This window comes from Oncorhynchus clarkii, chromosome 18 (genome assembly GCF_045791955.1).
Source record: "Oncorhynchus clarkii lewisi isolate Uvic-CL-2024 chromosome 18, UVic_Ocla_1.0, whole genome shotgun sequence".
NCBI classification, from domain to species: Eukaryota; Metazoa; Chordata; class Actinopteri; order Salmoniformes; family Salmonidae; genus Oncorhynchus; species Oncorhynchus clarkii.
This window is the reverse complement of record NC_092164.1, coordinates 57,455,562-57,474,034: the sequence shown is the minus strand read 5'-3', so window position 1 is coordinate 57,474,034 and position 18,473 is coordinate 57,455,562. Positions and strand designations below refer to the sequence as shown.

The 18,473-nt window shown below is 41.9% G+C and overlaps 2 protein-coding genes across 8 annotated transcripts in view; both read left to right on the top strand.

The window, feature by feature from the left end:
- The first annotated feature begins 457 nt into the window (after positions 1–457).
- On the top strand, positions 458–12,537 carry LOC139372738 (phosphatidylserine synthase 1-like). The gene is made up of 13 exons (XM_071112535.1): positions 458–702; positions 1,772–1,863; positions 2,141–2,185; positions 2,301–2,425; positions 5,881–6,039; positions 6,329–6,480; positions 6,967–7,108; positions 7,449–7,561; positions 7,793–7,858; positions 8,905–9,004; positions 9,253–9,321; positions 9,447–9,513; positions 11,537–12,537. The coding sequence occupies exons 1-13, from the start codon at positions 524–526 to the stop codon at positions 11,626–11,628; spliced, it is 1,401 nt and encodes a 466-aa protein (XP_070968636.1). The 5' UTR covers positions 458–523; the 3' UTR covers positions 11,629–12,537.
- A 1,963-nt stretch (positions 12,538–14,500) lies between these two features.
- The window catches only part of LOC139373765 (nuclear pore complex protein Nup153-like), a 29,787-nt gene continuing 25,814 nt past the window's right edge, over positions 14,501–18,473 (top strand). For 3 of the 7 annotated variants that reach the window (XM_071114737.1, XM_071114734.1, XM_071114736.1), the window contains exon 1: positions 14,501–14,628. In XM_071114737.1, the coding sequence (XP_070970838.1) occupies positions 14,551–14,628 (78 nt within the window). In that variant the 5' untranslated portion in view covers positions 14,501–14,550. The remainder of the gene's footprint in view (positions 14,629–18,473) is intronic. The other 4 variants (XR_011627604.1, XM_071114733.1, XM_071114732.1 and 1 more) reach the window with 2 other exon arrangements.

Here is an 18,473-nt window from a genome sequence, read left to right as displayed (position 1 = left end):
GCAAGTACAAAATGGATGAAACCATGCAATAAATTACAGAAAATGGGTCAAAACATGAATATGCCCACTGAGCAGACGTAAAAACAACAATAGATAGCGCCAATGTCAGTCGACTCACGTGTGCGCTCTCACGGAAGTATTATGGAAGCGTCCTCTCCAAGGGATGTACCAAAATACGCATACAGCAGGGGAATTAGCTAGTTCAACCTAAAACAATATATGAAGGACCAATAAAGAAAACTCCCTTGTCCTTTCATTGTGAATTTCTGGTGTTATAAATATTAAAATATAAACTCTTTCTAAAGGAAGATTGCAGTGGAATTAATTGGGAGTGTTGGTATTGGAATGTGCATTCCTACTACAGCCCTATAGTTTGTTGAGTTGATTGGCCGTTTTCAGGTTTGTTCAGTCTTCTCTCCGCCCATCCCCAGTCCTCATCAATTTATTTACAGGCAGATCAACCTGTCCTGTCGAGAACTGCTGACACAGGGAATTTTGTGGAAGAAACTCCAATCACTCAACCATGGCGCCTGCTTTGGGATCCCATAAATTAAGCACGGATGATGTGAATGACATGTTACACTTTCGGATGATTAACGAGCAACAAGTGGAGGGCATCAGCATTAACTTTTTCTACAAGCCTCACACTCTCACGCTTTTGACGTTCACTGTGGCTAGCTTGATGTACTTCGTCTTTTCCAGGTAACCCAATAGTCGTTGACAGCTCATTTGACTTGCCGGTAGGCCTAGTGGTTGTGTTAACTTGGCGTAGCTATCTAACCCAAGTGTAAACCTAAATTGTATAATTAAACTACAGATGATTAGACATTTAAAGGGTCAATATGCAGTTGCTACATCCATTTTTGGACTTATAAATTAATTATATGTACCCATTGATTCTTGAAGAATATAAGTTATAAATGCTTATTAATGAGCTTAGTTCAACTGTCATACCCCATCAGAACCCAAAAGATAAGCTTGCTTTACTCCAATGTTTGTAAACAAAGTAAATGTAAACAAATACTATATTGACTCAAAACATGGGTTAAAGTGTACTTTTGATATCATGGATGGTCCATCCTTGCATCCTTAGCTCTGTTGATGAATTTGAGAGTGGTTTAATTTCTCCAGCCCCATCTCTCTTCTTTTTACTGGAACAGGGCTGTGGAAAACACATTGTTATTGTTTCAACTGCTGATTACATCTTTAAAGGTCCAATGCAGCAGTTTTTTTTAGTTCAAAATCATTGGTGGGTAGCAATTTCTCAAGCAATAATGTTTCTATGACTGTCTGGGAGTGGTCTGAGTGGGGAGGGGAAAACTGAAAACAAGCTGTTAGTGGCAGAGAGGTTTGGAACTCTCTTTCGTATTGGTCTATGAAATGATTTACGGCCTGGTGTTGTCACCCAGGCAGGCCAAAACTCCATCCCACCAAAACAGGCTGAAATTTCAGCAGCTCTTTTCAAACAGCTTTCACACTAAAATTATCATCATTTTCAGAATTTCACAGAATCATTCCAACCTCAGTGTGGAAATATATATAAAACACAGGAAATCACGTTTTTGATTGCACTGGGCCTTTAATGTTATTTATTGTAATAATATATACAATGCTGAAAATGCAATAATCGAACAGAAACTTTATTAAATGTCACATTTGAATGTCACATTTACTTTATCATAGTAAACCTCACTTTATCCTCTGAAAATAATGTACAAATTGCAAATCTCAGTCAAAGCTTTTTGACATCAAACCCTGCTCTCTTTTCCAGGGATGATGCAGATGTTGACAACAACCTTCGAGTGGGTTTCCTGTTGGTTGTCTCCTTCTTCCTCGTCATCAGTGTCCTGGCCTTCCCCAATGGTAGTTACTCAATGTCACTGCCTTGTACTTGTCAATAACCCAGCCCAGCACCTGGTGGAAAGGGTGTGTCTGAATGTTGATGGGTGGGAGGAATGTTGTAGATCAATGGTCACATAATAGACATTCAGGTCTTTCTGGTTTTGACTGTGCGAGTGAATGGTGCACCTACTGCTAGTGGGTATGCTACGTTAAATTTTGAACTGCAGTATATGAGGGTTTTGGTCGATCCACTCTGATAATGGTTGAAACGTATAAATGCGTTATTTATCCACTTCAGGTCCATTCACAAGACCACATCCTGCAATTTGGCGCATGGTATTTGGTGAGTTGTCCTACTGCAGAGTACAACAAGTCACATTGTCAGTGTCAGTGGAGCACCTCTATGGAACCATGTCCATGGAACTCCGCTCTGATTGGTTCCTTCCTGTTGTTGTCAGGTCTGAGTGTTCTGTACTTCCTGTTCCTGGTCTTCCTCATCTTCCTGAACTGGGCCCAGGTGAAGAAGCTCATGTACTGGGTGGACCCCAACCTACGCTACGCTACCCGTGAGACTGATGTCATGGTGAGTCATTATGATCTCGGTATGCTACAGTGTCTACCTCATGCCAGACACCATATTTGGGAGTAGGGTGAAGTTGCCCTAGATGCTGATTAAGTGATCATAGTTTGGTTTCTCTACTCCACTCTACGCTCTACTCCACCCTATGTGTTAATGTCATCCAATTACATTTGTGCAGGTAATACCAGCTTTCTGTAAGAGGGTGAACCATAAGACGTTGAGGACAGAGCTACCACTTAGCCTATAGTCAGCGTTGGTTTAAACAATTGGCATCAGCCTGCTCTGCTCATGCAGTTTCACAAAATGTTATTAGTAAAACAGGTATTATTAAATATTGATAACTTATCTCATCATTCAATCGCTGTTACACTTCAAATAACATTTCATTTGTCAAATGCTTCATAAACGATTGGTTTTGACTATCAGTGAAGTTGTTACTTACGGGCCCGTTCCCAACAATGCAGGGAGAAATAAAAGAACAATTATAACGAGGAATAAATTCACAATGACTACTACATACACGGTACCAGTACAGAGTCCATGTGCAGGGGTACGAGGTCATTGAGGTAGATATAGTTAGGGGAAAAGTGACTAGGCAACAGGATACATAATAAACTGTAGCAGCAGCAGCGTATGTGATGAGTTGAGTTTGTGCGAAATGGGTCAATGCAGATAGTCCGGGGAGCTATTTGGTTAACTATTTTACCAGTGGTGGGAAAAGTACACAATTGTCATACTTGAGTAAAAGTAAAGATACCTTAATAGAAAATGACTTAAGTGAAAGACACCCAGTAAAATACTGGGATGATGGTGTTGATATGAGCCATGACCAACCTTTCAAAGAATTTCATGTCTACAAATGAGCGTGTTATCGGGCGATAGTCCTTTAGACAGGTTACCTTGGCTTTCTTGAGCACAAGGACTATGGTGGTCTGCTTGAAACATAGGAATACAGACTAGTTCGTGGAGAGGTTGAAAATGTCATGGAAGACACTTGCCAGCTTGTCAGCTCATGCTCTGAGTATGCGTCCTGGTAATCCGTCTGTGAATGTTAACCAGCAGCATACCAAGCATCCTACTACTGGCTTGCCTCTGAAGTAGGGTTGGTCCTGGTCAGTCCCTGGATGGGAGACCAGATGCTGCTAGAAGTGGTGTTGGAGTGCCAGTAGGAGGCACTCTTTCCTCTGGTCTAAAAATAAATAAATCCCAATTCCCCAGGCAGTGATTGGGGTCATTGCCCTGTGTAGAGTGCTGTCTTTCAGATGGGACGTTAAATGGGTGTCCTGACTCTCTGTGGTCACTAAAGATCCCAAGGCACTTATTGTAAGAGTAGGGGTGTTAACCCCAGTGTCCTGGCTACATTTTCAATCTGGCCCTCATACCATCATGCCTACCTAATCATCCCCAGCTTCCAATTGTCTCATTCATCATCCCCAGCTTCCAATTGGCTCATTCATCTCTCCTGCAACTATTCTCCAGGTTGTTGATGTAAATGAGAATGTGTTCTCAGTCAACTTACATACTTAAATAAGGACTCAATCGTCTGGATCAGCTGGTGCTCTCATACATGGTTAAGTGTTGCTTGCCTCGAAGCGAGCACAGAAGATATTTAGCTCATCTGGTAGGCCTCCATCACTGGATAGCTCGTGGCTGGATTTCCCTTTGTTAGCTGTGATAGTTTGCAAGCCCTGCCACATCCGACGACAGTCTGAACCGGTGTAGTAGGATTTGATCTTGGTCCTTTATTTACGTTTTGCCTGTTTGATGATTCGTCGGAGGGCATAGCGGGATTTCTTATAAGTGTCCGAATTTGTGTCCCGCTCCTTGCAATCAGCAGCCATAGCCTTTAGCTCAGTGCTTTTGTTGCCTGTAAATCCTTGGCTTCTGTCTGAGATATATACGTATGGTCACTGTGGGGACGACGTCATCCATGCACGTATTAATGAAGCCGGTGGCTGATGTGGTAAACTCCTCAATGTTACCAGATGAATCCCAGAACATATTCCACTCTCTGCTAGCGAAACAGTCCTGTAGATTAGCATCCGCTTCATCGGACCACTTTTGAATTGAGCTCGTAACTGGTACTTCATAGTTTTTGCTTGTAAGCAGGAATCAGGAGGATAGAGTTATGGTCAAATTTGCCAAATGGAGGGAGAGGTGTGTGAGTGTGGTAAAGGTGATCTAGAGTTTTTTTGCCTCTAGTTACATAGGTGACATGCTGATAGAAATTAGGTCAAACGGATTTCAGTTTTCCTGCATTAAAGCCACCGGCCACTAGGAGCGCCGCCTATGGGTGAGCATTCTCTTGTTTGGTTATGGACATATACGGCTCGTTGTGTACGGTTTTAGTGCCAGCATTGGTTTGTGGTGGTAAATAGACAGCTACGAAAAATATAGATGAAAACACTCTTGGTAAATAGTGTGGTCTACAGCTCATCATGAGGTATTCTAACTCAGGCCAGTAGAACCTCTAGACTTCCTTAATATTAGAGATTGCGCACCAGCTGTTGTTAACAAAGAGACACACCCCCTCCTCTGAGCTTCCTCAACGCCATCATTCTGTCCTACCGATGTATTGAAAAACATTTATTTATATATACAATTTCCTTGTTCAGCCACGACTGAGAAACAGGATATTACAGTTCTTCAGATCACGTTGATAGGATAGTCTCATACTGAGTTTATTCTCCAGTGATTGCACGTTCACCAATAGAACGGAGGGTAGAGGTGATTTATCCGCTCACGGCGTTGTCTCGTCCGGTATCCCGCAGGCCGGCCTCTATGGCGCCATCTTCTTCGAGTGTCCTGTTCCGCAATAATCAATATCTCTTTCACCTCCGACTCATTGAAGTAGAAGTCCTCGTCCAAATCAAGGTTAGTAATGGCTGTTCTGATGTCCAGAAGCTCTTTTCGGTCATGGGAAACAATGGCAGAAGCATTATATGCAAAAAAAGTTATGATCTACGCAAAAAAATACACATAATAGCGCAATTGGTCAGGAGCCCGTAATACGCCTGCTATTCCCTCCAGCGTCATTCAGCATGAATTTGCACCATCATAGTCTCGCAAAGGCCTTCCTTACAAATCTCTTTGACTCAACAATGCGTGAGCAAAGCCTGGGCATCCAAGGCTAGCATCATCATGACTCACCATTCTGCTGAGCCACCACTGTGTCCGTGTCTTACCTGGCTCGTCCATGTCTTACCTGGCTTTTCCGTGTCTTACCTGGCTCTTCCGTGTCTTACCTGGCTCTTCCGTGTCTTACCTGGCTCTTCCGTGTCTTACCTGGCTCTTCCGTGTCTTACCTGGCTCTTCCGTGTCTTACCTGGCTCTTCCGTGTCTTACCTGGCTCTTCCGTGTCTTACCTGGCTCTTCCGTGTCTTACCTGGCTCGTGCGTGTCCGTGTCTTACCTGGCTCGTCCGTGTCCGTGTCTTACCTGGCCTTTCTCCCCCTGCAGGAATATGCAGTGAACTGTCACGTGATCACCTGGGAGCGGATCCTGAGCCACTTTGACATCTTTGCGTTTGGGCATTTCGGGGGCTGGGCCATGAAGGCAATGCTCATCCGCAGCTACGCCCTCTGCTGGACCATCAGCATCACCTGGGAGCTCACTGAGGTAAATAAAAGGTGCAAGGAAGTCTGTGTCTGCTTCCCAAATGGCACCCTATTCCCTGTACAGTGCACTTATTTTGTGCAGAGCAACAGCCTTGGTCAAAAGCAGTGCACTATAAAGGGAATAGGGTGCTGTTTGGGACACGTTTGGGAAGTGCTGCTCGATTTCCATCAACAGATCCCATTTTGGGATCTGATTGATTTGAAATATTCTGTTGCATTGGCACATTTTGAGTCAGTTTGTAACTCCCCATTCACCTTTGTCTTTATCTGTCTGTCTCTCCCTCCCTTAGCTGTTCTTCATGCACCTGCTGCCTAACTTTGCTGAGTGCTGGTGGGACCAGTTGATCCTGGACATCCTCCTGTGTAATGGAGGGGGCATCTGGTTGGGCATGACTGTGTGTCGCTTCCTGGAGATGCGGACCTACCAATGGGCCAGCATCAAGTAAGTTCTCCTCCTACTGGTTTCCTCCCTTCTCCTGTAGTGTCATGACAGATTTTCATTTAAGTTAAGAACAAATTCTTATTTACAATGACGGCCTACCCCGGCCAAACCCGGGGTAGGCGCACAATTGCTGCCAATTGTGCTCCGCCCTGTGCGACTCCCAATCACGGCCGGATGTGATACAGCCTGTATTTGAACCAGGGACTGTAGTGATGCCTCTTGCCTTAGACCACTGCACCACTCGGGAGCCCAGATGACACAATACAGTTCCCCAGTCCCAATTAAAATACATTTATTCTATGGAATTGCTGCCTGCTCTGATTTAGTGCATGTGTGCTTTCTCATCAATGTATGTAGCTTAATGCCTGTACAGTATCTCTGTGTTTAACCTTGTGTGCCTAACTGTCTGTCAACACCCATCGGTGTTACTTCCCAGTGTGTAAGTGTATGCCTCTCTGTATATCTGTATCTATGCTGTGTCTTCAGAGACATCCACACGACCACAGGGAAGCTGAAGCGGGTTGTGCTCCAGTTCACCCCAGCAAGCTGGACCTACGTACGATGGTTAGACCCCAAGTCCTCCTTCCAGAGGGTGGCAGGGATCTACGTCTTTATGATTCTCTGGCAGGTGAGCTCTACCCTCTGATCTGGAAATGATACATAGTATTTAGTGCCAGGGTTAGAATTCAGAATCCAGTTGTATGTAGTTACTCTGTGTATATTGACTTGAAAGTAATTTGTGATTGAACTCTTTTGGGAAACAAATGGAGTTAAACTATTTACTAACATGTTTGGTGTTTTTTTGTAGTTGAGCAGTTGGTATGTTTTCTATGATCTTACTACATACCTGAAGGTTATGGGGTAGATTGTATGATATCTAAGCTGTGTGTACAGGGACGTTTTAATATACATGTTGCTATGCTACGACTTTACTTCCTGTCTGTCTTTACTTCCTGTCCTCTAAACAGCTGACTGAGTTGAACACGTTCTTCCTGAAGCACATCTTCGTGTTCCAGGCATCTCACGCTCTCAGCTGGTGCCGGATTCTCCTTCTTGGAATCATCACAGCCCCTACTGTACGGTAGGGACCTTTTCCACCACGCCACTCCACACGTGTACTCTACATTCTAGAGGCAGAAGGGAATTATGACAGTTTGACACGTGCAGTCTCTGTCTCTTTTCGTATAGATGGAATTGAGTTGGAAGAAGTTTTAAATGATTTCTGTCAACCCTTCTGTTTATCTTGATGACAGTCGTTGTTGTGATGGCTGTAGATAAACTGTATTGAATGTTTGTCTTCCTGTTCTCTCAGACAGTATTATGCATATCTGACAGACACACAGTGCAAACGAGTGGGAACACAATGCTGGATGTTTGGGTGAGTCTTTCCTGTATCCTCTAGTGGCCATTTCCTGCTGTTGCTGAACTCCACTCTAATCTTGGGACCACGTCATTGACAAACGTCTCAGAAATGCTGTGGATGGCAAATTGGGTCACGTCCAATTTTGTTCAAAATATTGATGCTGACCTCATCGCTGTCCCAAGCTGGTGATTTCCCCGACTAGGCTTTGGTAACCATGGGGACCAGACTTACTTTCTCTTGCTCTCTCACTATAAATACAAAACAATGAGGCCCTTATATGCCCTTGGCTTCACCCCTTCAATATTATAAGCTCAGCGAAAGTCTTAAGTACCCTCTGCAGTCTGGTGACTAAAATTAAGGAGGAAATGTATTTGTTTTCTGTGATTTTATTTTTTTGTGTGTCTTAAAACATAGTGTGATTAACAAAAAATGGGGCCATTGTTTAATAAAAACAAATAGATATTTTCTAATAGTATCCCTGTTGTAAAATGTAATTATTGTTAGAGGTGAATGTTTGTTGGTGGTCAGTGTCCGTTAACAACGGTCTCTATCTAACCCACAGGGCCATAGCCTTCTTGGAGGCCCGTTAACGGTCTCTATCTAACCCACAGGGCCATAGCCTTCCTGGAGGCCCGTTAACGGTCTCTATCTAACCCACAGGGCCATAGCCTTCCTGGAGGCCCGTTAACGGTCTCTATCTAACCCACAGGGCCATAGCCTTCCTGGAGGCCCGTTAACAACGGTCTCTATCTAACCCACAGGGCCATAGCCTTCCTGGAGGCCCGTTAACAACGGTCTCTATCTAACCCACAGGGCCATAGCCTTCCTGGAGGCCCGTTAACAACGGTCTCTATCTAACCCACAGGGCCATAGCCTTCCTGGAGGCCCGTTAACGGTCTCTATCTAACCCACAGGGCCATAGCCTTCCTGGAGGCCCGTTAACGGTCTCTATCTAACCCACAGGGCCATAGCCTTCCTGGAGGCCCGTTAACGGTCTCTATCTTACCCACAGGGCCATAGCCTTCCTGGAGGCCCGTTAACGGTCTCTATCTAACCCACAGGGCCATAGCCTTCCTGGAGGCCCTGGCGTGTGTCAAGTTTGGACAGGACGTGTTCTCTAAAACACAAGCTCGGTCTGTGTTCCAGTGGCTTCTGTGTGTGGTAAGGGCTGTGTGTGTGTGTGTCTCTCTATCTCACTCTCGCGCTGTGTGTGTATGTGTGCGCATGTGATAACCTCCAAAGCAATTCTCCCTGCTTCAATTACCATACCTCAAGTGTCCATAACAGTGACATGTTATTTAGACTGTGTAATTCCATTGGTATGTATGTGACCTCTATGTGGGTGGTACTGTAAGTGCTCGCATTGTGTTGTCAGTGCTCTCTACATCTCTCTCTCTCTCTCTCTGTAGGCTTTCATCACACTTCTCTGTCTGTATGGGATGGTGCGGTATGAGCAGAAGTATGAGCCTGAGTTAAAGGTAAGTCTGCAGCCAGTTTACAGTCTATTGTACAGAAAGGCTATGTCGGCCTTTGTCTAGTGTAGTTTTGTCTTTCTAATTGTTATTTTTGCCTCTAACTGACTATCAATAACCATCTTTTCTAGAGTGTCTCTGAGAGTGATGATGGCAACCTAATAGAGTCATGTGATTACAGCCCTGATGACATTACAGGTAAGCGTTCGACTTAAGTTGAATGAGGTCTTTTTATATAGCAAATATACAGAAGTTTACATACACTTAGATTGGAGTCATTAAAACTCGTTTTTCAACCACTCCACAAATTTCTTGTTAACAAACTATAGTTTTGGCAAGTCGGTTAGGACATCTACTTTGTGCATGACACATTTTTCCAACAATTGTTTACAGATTATTTCACTTATAATTCACTGTATCACAATTCCAGTGGGTCAGACGTTTACATACACTAACTTGACTGTGCTTTTTTTATTTTATTTTATTTTTTTGAATTTTACCTTTTTCTCCCCAATTTCGTAGTATCCAATTGTTGTAGTAGCTACTATCTTGTCTCATCGCTACAACTCCCGTACGGGCTCGGGAGAGACGAAGGTTGAAAGTCATGCGTCCTCCGATACACAACCAACCAAGCCGCTGCTTCTTTAACACAGCGCACATCCAACCCGGAAGCCAGCCGCACCAATGCGCCGGAGGAAACACCGTGCACCTGGCCACCTGCTTCAGCCCGCCACAGGAGTCGCTGGTGCGCGATGAGACAAGGACACCCCTACCGACCAAGCCCTCCCTAACCCGGGCGACGCTAGGCCAATTGTGCGTCGCCCCACGGACCTCCCGGTCGCGGCCGGTTACGACAGAGCCTGGGCGCGAACCCAGGACTCTGATGGCACAGCTGGCGCTGCAGTACAGCGCCCTTAACCACTGCGCCACCCGGGAGGCCCAGTTGACTGTGCTTTTAAACAACTTGGAAAATTCCAGAAAATTATGTCATGGCTTCTGATAGGCTAATTGACATCGTTTGATGTCATCTGTACAAACAATGGTACTCAAGTATAAACACCATGGGACCACGCAGCCGTCATAACGCACAGGAAGGAGACGCGTTCTGTCTCCTAGTGATGAACGTACTTTGGTGCGAAAAGTGTGAATCAATCCCAGAACAACAGCAAAGGACCTTGTGAAGATGCTGGAGGAAACGGGTAGAAAATTATCTATATGCACAGTAAAACGAGTCCTATATCAACATTACCTGAAAGGCCGCTCAGCAAGGAAGAAGCCACTGCTCCAAAACCGCCATAAAAAAGCCAGACCACGGTTTGCAACTGCACATGAGGACAAAGATCCTACTTTTTGGAGTAATGTCCTCTGTTCTGATGAAACAAAAATAGAACAGTTTGGCCATAATGACCATCGTTATGTTTGGAGGAAAAAGGGGGAAGCTTGCAAGCCGAAGAACACCATCCCAACCGTGAAGGACGGGGGAGGCAGCATCATGTTGTGGGGGTGCTTTGCTGCAGGAGGGACTGGTGCACTTCACAAAATAGCTGGCATCATGAGGATGGAAAATTATGTGGATATATTGAAGCAACATCTCAAGACATCAGTCAGGAAGTTAAAGCTTGGTTGCAAATGGGTCTTCCAAATGGACAATGACCCCAAGCATACTTCCAAAGTTGGGGCAAACTTACTTTGTTGTCCTTAAGCCAAGGTATTGGAGTGGCCATCACAAAGCCCTGACCTCAATCCTATAGAACATTTGTGGGCAGAACTGAAAAAGCGTGTGTGAGCAAGGAGGCCTACAAACCTGACTCAGTTACACCAGCTCTGTCAGGAGAAATGGGCCAAAATTCACTCAACTTATTGTGGGAAGCTTGTGGAAGGTTACCCGAAACGTTTGACTCAAGTTAAACAATTGAAAGGCAATGCTACCAAATACTAATTGAGTGTATGTAAACTTCTGACCCACTGGGAATGTAATGAAAGAAATATTAGCTGAAATAAATGACTCTCTACTATTATTCTGACATTTCACATTCTTAAAATAAAGTGGTGATCCTAACTGACCTAAGACAGGGAATTTTTACTAGGATTAAATGTTAGGAATTGTGCAAAACTGAGTTGAAATGTATTTGGCTAAGGTGTATGTAAACTTCTGACATCAACTGTATATATTTGCTGGTGTTTGTCAAGGAGCATATTTCCTATATGTATCCTCTTGTAGGTGAGAGAGACTCTCGGAATAACTCAGCCAGTCCATCTAAACAAGGGAGAGGCTCTGCGAGAACCAAAGCTGTCAATGGACATGAAGATTAAAAGCAATGAGAGCCAATGAAGGGACTACGGTACATCCCTACTGCACCCAACAACTCTGTGGGGAGATGGAAGGAAGAGAATTTGGGTAAGGAGGTTCAAGAGGTGGGGATATTACATTGGTTGAAAGGTGGTTAAAGAACATTGATGAGATAAATGAAGCATAAACTGAATGGAAAAGGCTGAGCAGAGAGCTTTACTACATTTACATTAGTAATTTAGCAGACGCTCTTACCCAGAGCAACCCCCCACTTCACTGTGTTTGTGAGATCAACAACCATTCAACAAAAGTTGAATTTACCACTTGATGAGGAGGCACCAACTGTTGAGTTTACAATCTTCACAGAATTGACTGAACACCAAGGTGTACCGAATGCATTTTTACTCTTCACACTCTTCCCCCTCTTGTTCAAATGATGACCAGAAATATTACAGGATGGATTTTATTTAACTTACAATGAAAATCTAAATTATGTGAAGCTAAAGCCTGAATGTTTTAGATGCCTGGTTTCCCTTTTCCGTATTCAGAGTTTATTATTGCTAATTATTTTAACTCATTCAGTTCAAGCTATATATATTGAAAGTCAGAGTTCACATTTTTCTATGAGAATTTCAAAGATAATTTAAATACATTTTACAACTGACTAGTATTGAAATGGAATTGGTCTCAACCCTGTTTGGACAGATCTGTTTTTAAGATAATTCCAGGCCTTAAATGTTTAAAATGTTGATTATGTCATGACGACTCACTTTGTTTAAGTGAGTGTGTGAAAGGTAATATGATTAACCATTGTTTTTATACAATCATTAAGAGTGCATTTGTTTTGTATGAATTATGTGAACTGCATACTGTTACAAGATCATTTATATGAATATAGCTTTCTAATAAATATTTAAAACAGGACAAAAAAATGTTTTTGTTTTGTGGTATTTTGTGTACAAACAATGTCTACCAGTAGGTGGCAGCAGAGAATCATTCTTACCCCCCAAAAATGTAATCTCATTGTTGTCAGTGGATTTATTACTGGAGTGTTTGAAAAAAAGATATTCCCATCAATTTCCCATGCTTTGTGGCTTGAACAAATTACACTATGACAAAAGAATGCATGCATACACATGTTTTGATGGTTTTATTCTAGTGCAACTGTTTGTATTCATCAATGGTGGAAAAAGTACCCAATTGTCATACTTTAGTAAAAGTAAAGATACCTTAATAGAAAATGACTCAAGTGAAAGTCACTCAGTATAAAATACTACTTGGTTTTAAATATAATTAAGTATCAAAAGTAATTCTGTATATTAAGCAAACCGGACCAAACAAATGTATTATATATTTTTTTACATTAACAGCTAGCCAGGGGCACACTCAAGGATGACCAGGGATGCTCTCTTGAATTAAACCATTTTCCTGTCCTGCTTGGCATTCAAAATGTAACAAATACTTTAAAGTGTCAGGGAAAATGTATGGAATGAAAAGTACATTTTCTTTAAGAATGCAGTGAAGTGGGAGTTTTTCCTAGCCACCGTGCTTCTACACCTGCATTGCTTGCTGTTTGGGGTTTTAGGCTGGGTTTCTGTACAGCACTTTGAGATATCAGCTGATGTACGAAGGGCTATATAAATAAATTTGATTTGATTTGAAGTAAAACGACTTAATACTGTAAGGTATTTTTACTAAAGAAATTTACGCAATTGGTATTTATTTATTTTTCACTGGGAAATGTAGGCAACGTGACATTAAACCTGTTCATTTCACTTGTCACTCAGGGCAATGTCCGATATGTCTGATATTTATGTAAAAAAAATTATATTACACATCAATACAGGGACATTCCTGTGAATACAATGAATAAATAAAATTAAAAAAAAACAGGCGTGGACATCATTTAGATGTGACAAAACAATGAGACATTAACAGACATTCAGAGACATGACCTCTAATTTTTCCAACTTTATAAAATTGTAATAGTTAAATGAAATTTAAAAAAAATACTAAATAAGGAATTTTCCTACCCCTGTTTACATTTGTGAATATAATTATTTGGCCAAGACAATAATGTTAATAAAATAGTTATGATCGGCATTACAAGGATAAGCATAATGCCATTTAACATCATCAAAGATAAACATAGGTAATTTTGGAGATTTTATACACTACCATAGTTTACTGGAATGGTGGCATGAAAAAAATAAATGCTCTATAGATTCAGAATCAGAGGAACAAAAAACACAAGGTACTTTGTCAAATTTGAACCTTTTGTACAATAAGTCCTTAACAGGCTAGATGGAAGAAAATATTTTAAAATAAGTTCCTTTAACTTTTGGGATAACTGGACAATTAAGGTAAAGGTAGTTAGGTAGGTAGTCGCTTAGGTAGTCGATTAGGTCGTCTCTTTTGACCATAGCGTGGGTTGGCCAATTCCATAGCAATATATTGAATTATAATCACCAAAAATGACTAAACTGACAATCGTATCCACTTATTGTTGATTTTTTTTTAATCCAAAAGGTTCAAGTCATTCATTTGTAAACTTGGAAAAGTGGGAACAACCTGACAATATAACAAAGTGTTCTGAATAAGTCCAAGTATATGAAGTGGAATTGCCTTGAAAACCTTAATATATTCTCTCTGAGTAATAGTAACTTGAAATTGACCAATAAACTCATCAAACTGCAGAAAATCCCCTGTGTTGTCTAACAAATCACATACAAAATTAATACCCTTGTCAAACCAAAGGCCTTTGAAAATTGACATTTCAGGGTTGGTAGAGGAACACACGCGTGATTAATGCCTAAACTACATTTCCCATAGTTCTCATTTAGGTGAAGCTTCCTGGCATGAGGGTATGTCGGAGGACTGAGCGCGCTGAACTCTAGGATATGACAGGACGACTATCTGGCGGCTAGTTGAGATTCGATCTAGCCATGGCTGCCACGGGTGGAGGGAAAATTAGAAGCAGGAGATATCATATCGCTTCTAAACCTTACGCCAAAAGCAAACAGGTAAATGAAATGACCATATTCGTATGGATGTTCCACATTGAAGGATAGCATGTAGTTTGTTAACAGTTGTCTTTTCGCTCGTGTGTTATTGTTTTCTTTGAGACATTTTTGTGCGGCCTAGTCTTAGCGCTCATGGCCTCCACGCTGTGTCAAGCTAGCTAACTAGCTAATTTAGCAAAGTGATAGACATTTAGCTGGTTCGGGGAACAAGCTAATATTACCAGTCAATATCTGTTAACAGGTGTGTTTCTTTTTAAGGCAGTTACTGTAAGACTAACGGCAGCCATACTTATTTAACACGCTGTCGTGTAGAAATATTGAACTTTACTAGGTTAGACGTAACACTGGCTTCTTGTCAAGTTTGCGTACCTGCTGCGTAGCTATGCACTAGCAAGTAGTTATCTAGGTTATGATGCTAACAGCTAGCTAAATGTACAAGCTAGGTATCATTTGTTAGCTTTTCATTGTCTCGCTGCCAACGTCATTGTCATGTAACGTTCGCTATGGCATATCATATCAGTTCTTTGCGGCTTATATTATCTAACTTTAATCATGAAAGTATTTAACTATATATTTTCAATGTTTTTAAATACAGTCGGCAGTGGGGTATATTTCCGTTTCTTAGCCGTTTACCTAGATACTAGTTGCTAGCTAACGTTAATGTGTAGTGCGCACTGTGATAGTTAACGAGCTCGGTAACGTTAGTTAATAATTCCAGTATTGTTTTAAGTCAACCCACATGGTTGACCACTAGCTAAGCAAGTAGAGGCTAGTTAACGTTACGACGTGGTAACGATCTAACGTTACAAAGCAAAGGCAACACGCATACAATCAGTAAACTAACGTTAACTGTCAACATTAGTCCGTGATGGTAGCTATTCAGTCTGTTACTATATTTTTTGAAATCAAGGCAATATTATGACCTGGTTTTGTTAATTTCGGTAGGGGCATAAATGTGAGGCGGTGTGGAAACGTAACCAGTCGTAGCCTGGTGAGAACACACCACAAGAAAGGCGGGATACATATGCACCGAGCAGTGTCACTCGATCCCTCTACGTTAGTCGTCCTGCTTGCTAGTTGTAGGCGATTTTGTTGTTGTTGTGTCGCTACAGTTAAAAATTGGAATATCTGTGAGTAGTAGCTAACTTGTCCTGCGCTGTTCTTGATATTTATATAGCTACCTAGCTAATTTCTTATTTATCTAGCTAGATAACGGCAGTGAACTGCAAAAAGTAACGTTACTGGGATTTATTGGACTGTTCATCTGATTATGTGATTTTTGCAGGTAAATTCAATACAGGTCCCACTTATTTGACTTGCAACTAGTCTGTTGGATGGGATTTTAGAATGACTGGTCATGGCTGTCCATGTCGTTTAGAACAGGGTCATTTTAAGTCATATCATTATCCAGATTTTCAGGACCATTAAATACCTTGACATGAAATCCCACAGTAGATTTTCATTGTCTTCAATACATGTCAGTAAATATATTTATATATTTTCAGATGACAGGTAGGGACAATGCACCATTTAGGAGTTTCATATAAATTAATTGTATTAATAGTCCCTGGGCAAAGACAGGAACTGCTACATTGTAGTGATGCACCGATACATATCTGATATTTTCCTTGCCAAAAAAAACATATAGGTTTATCATTTTATCCTCCTTTTAAGCATTCTATTACAGTTAAATAGGTAACACATGGATACAGCGTTCTAAGGCACTGCATCTCATTGCAAGAGGTGTCGCTACAGTCCCTGGTTCAAATCCAGGCTGCACAATTGGCCCAGCGTTGTCCGGGGTAGGCCGTCATTGGAAATAAGAATTTGTTCTTAACTGACTTGCCTAGTTAAATAAAGGTTACACACCACAATGACCAAAAATACATTTTGATGGCATTTACCTTTGTCCCCATTACCAGTAAGACATAATCAAAACCTTTTTCTTTCACTTACTTTCTGTGCTGTTTCGTTGTTCATTTGTTAAGTTGTTTCATTTCCAACCAGGGTTTCTCATACTATGGGGTCTTTGCATATCAAATAACATTATAACACTAGTGTTATTTGACCTGAATATGACTGCACGTCACATAATAATTTAACGTGTTCATACATTTTTCTACGTAGTTATTACACATTGATTGCGCTATCACTTGTATTTCACATGTCAAAACGATTCATCAACATTTATGTTATGATGCTGGTAAAGTTGTCTTGAGCACCTAGAGTGATGGTCATAAATAAAAGCTAGCTAGCTCATGGATGCAAACAATGTTCTTTCCCATAAACATAGCGAAACAAAATCTGTTTCAGTAGCTATAGTTAGCTAACTATATAGATAGGTGTCATCTAAAATAATCCTAATTTATAAGACAGTTCTTATTTGATTAATGGTTGTTGGACCATCTATGTGAAGCTAGCCATAGTAAGGATTAGCCACAATAGTGGACTTTGCAGTTAGCCTTCAAAATAAGTATGTCATTGACAGTGATGCAAATGAATACAAATAGTAGAATTATGCCATAATTGAATAGATCATGAGGTTGTAATGTTCTATAAAATCAATAAAATACAATAATTTTTTAATTTGACATTCTGTTAATCTCACTTATGTATTATACTTTAGAATTGCATTGGGGGCATACTTATTTCACTGTACAGCCTTACCCCATGTCATTGATCCACAATCCATAGGTATCAGTCTACCACCCTTCCCTGCCTATCTAAGGTCTTCGAAAGCCAAGTCAACAAACAGATCACTGACCATCTCGAATCCCACCGTACCTTCTCCGCTGTGCAATCTGGTTTCCGAGCCGGTCACAGGTGCACCTCAGCCACGCTCAAGGTACTAAACGATATCATAACCGCCATTGATAAAAGACAGTACGGTGCAGCCATCTTTATCGAGCTGGCCAAGGCTTTCGACTCTGTCAATCACCATATTCTTATCGGCAGACTCAGTAGCCTCGGTTTTTCTAATGACTGCCTTGCCTGGTTCACCAACTACTTTGCAGACGAGTTCAGTGTGTCAAATCGGAGGGCATGTTGTCCGGTCCTCTGGCAGTCTCTATGGGGGTGCCACAGGGTTCAATTCTCGGGCCGACTCTTTTTCTGTATATATCAATGATGTTGCTCTTGCTGCGGGTGATTCCCTGGTCCACCTCTACGCAGACGACACCATTCTGTATACTTCCGGCCCTTCCTTGGACACTGCTATCTAACCTCCAAACGAGCTTCAATGCCATACAACATTCCTTCCGTGGCCTCCAACTGCTATTAAACGCTAGTAAAACCAAATGCATGCTTTTCAACCGTTCGCCCGACTAGCATCACCACCCTGGATGGTTCCGACCTAGAATATGTGGACATCTATAAGTACCTAGGTGTCTGGCTAGACTGTAAACTCTCCTTCCAGACTCATATCAAACATCTCCAATCTAAAATCAAATCTAGAGTCTGCTTTCTATTCCGCAACAAAGCCTCCTTCAATCACGCCGCCAAACTTACCCTAGTAAAACTGACTATCCTACCGATCCTCGACTTCGGCGATGTCATCTACAAAATAGCTTCCAATACTCTACTCTGCAGTTTATCACTGTGCCATCCGTTTTGTTACTAAAGCACCTTACACCACCCACCACTGCGACCTGTATGCTCTAGTCGGCTGGCTCTCGCTACATATTCATCGCCAGACCCACTGGCTCCAGGTCATCTACAAGTCCATGCTAGGTAAAGCTCCGCCTTAAAAAAATCGTTCACTGGTCACAATGGCAACACCCACCCGTAGCACGCGCTCCAGCAGGTGTATCTCACTGATCATCCCTAAAGCCAACACCTCATTTGGC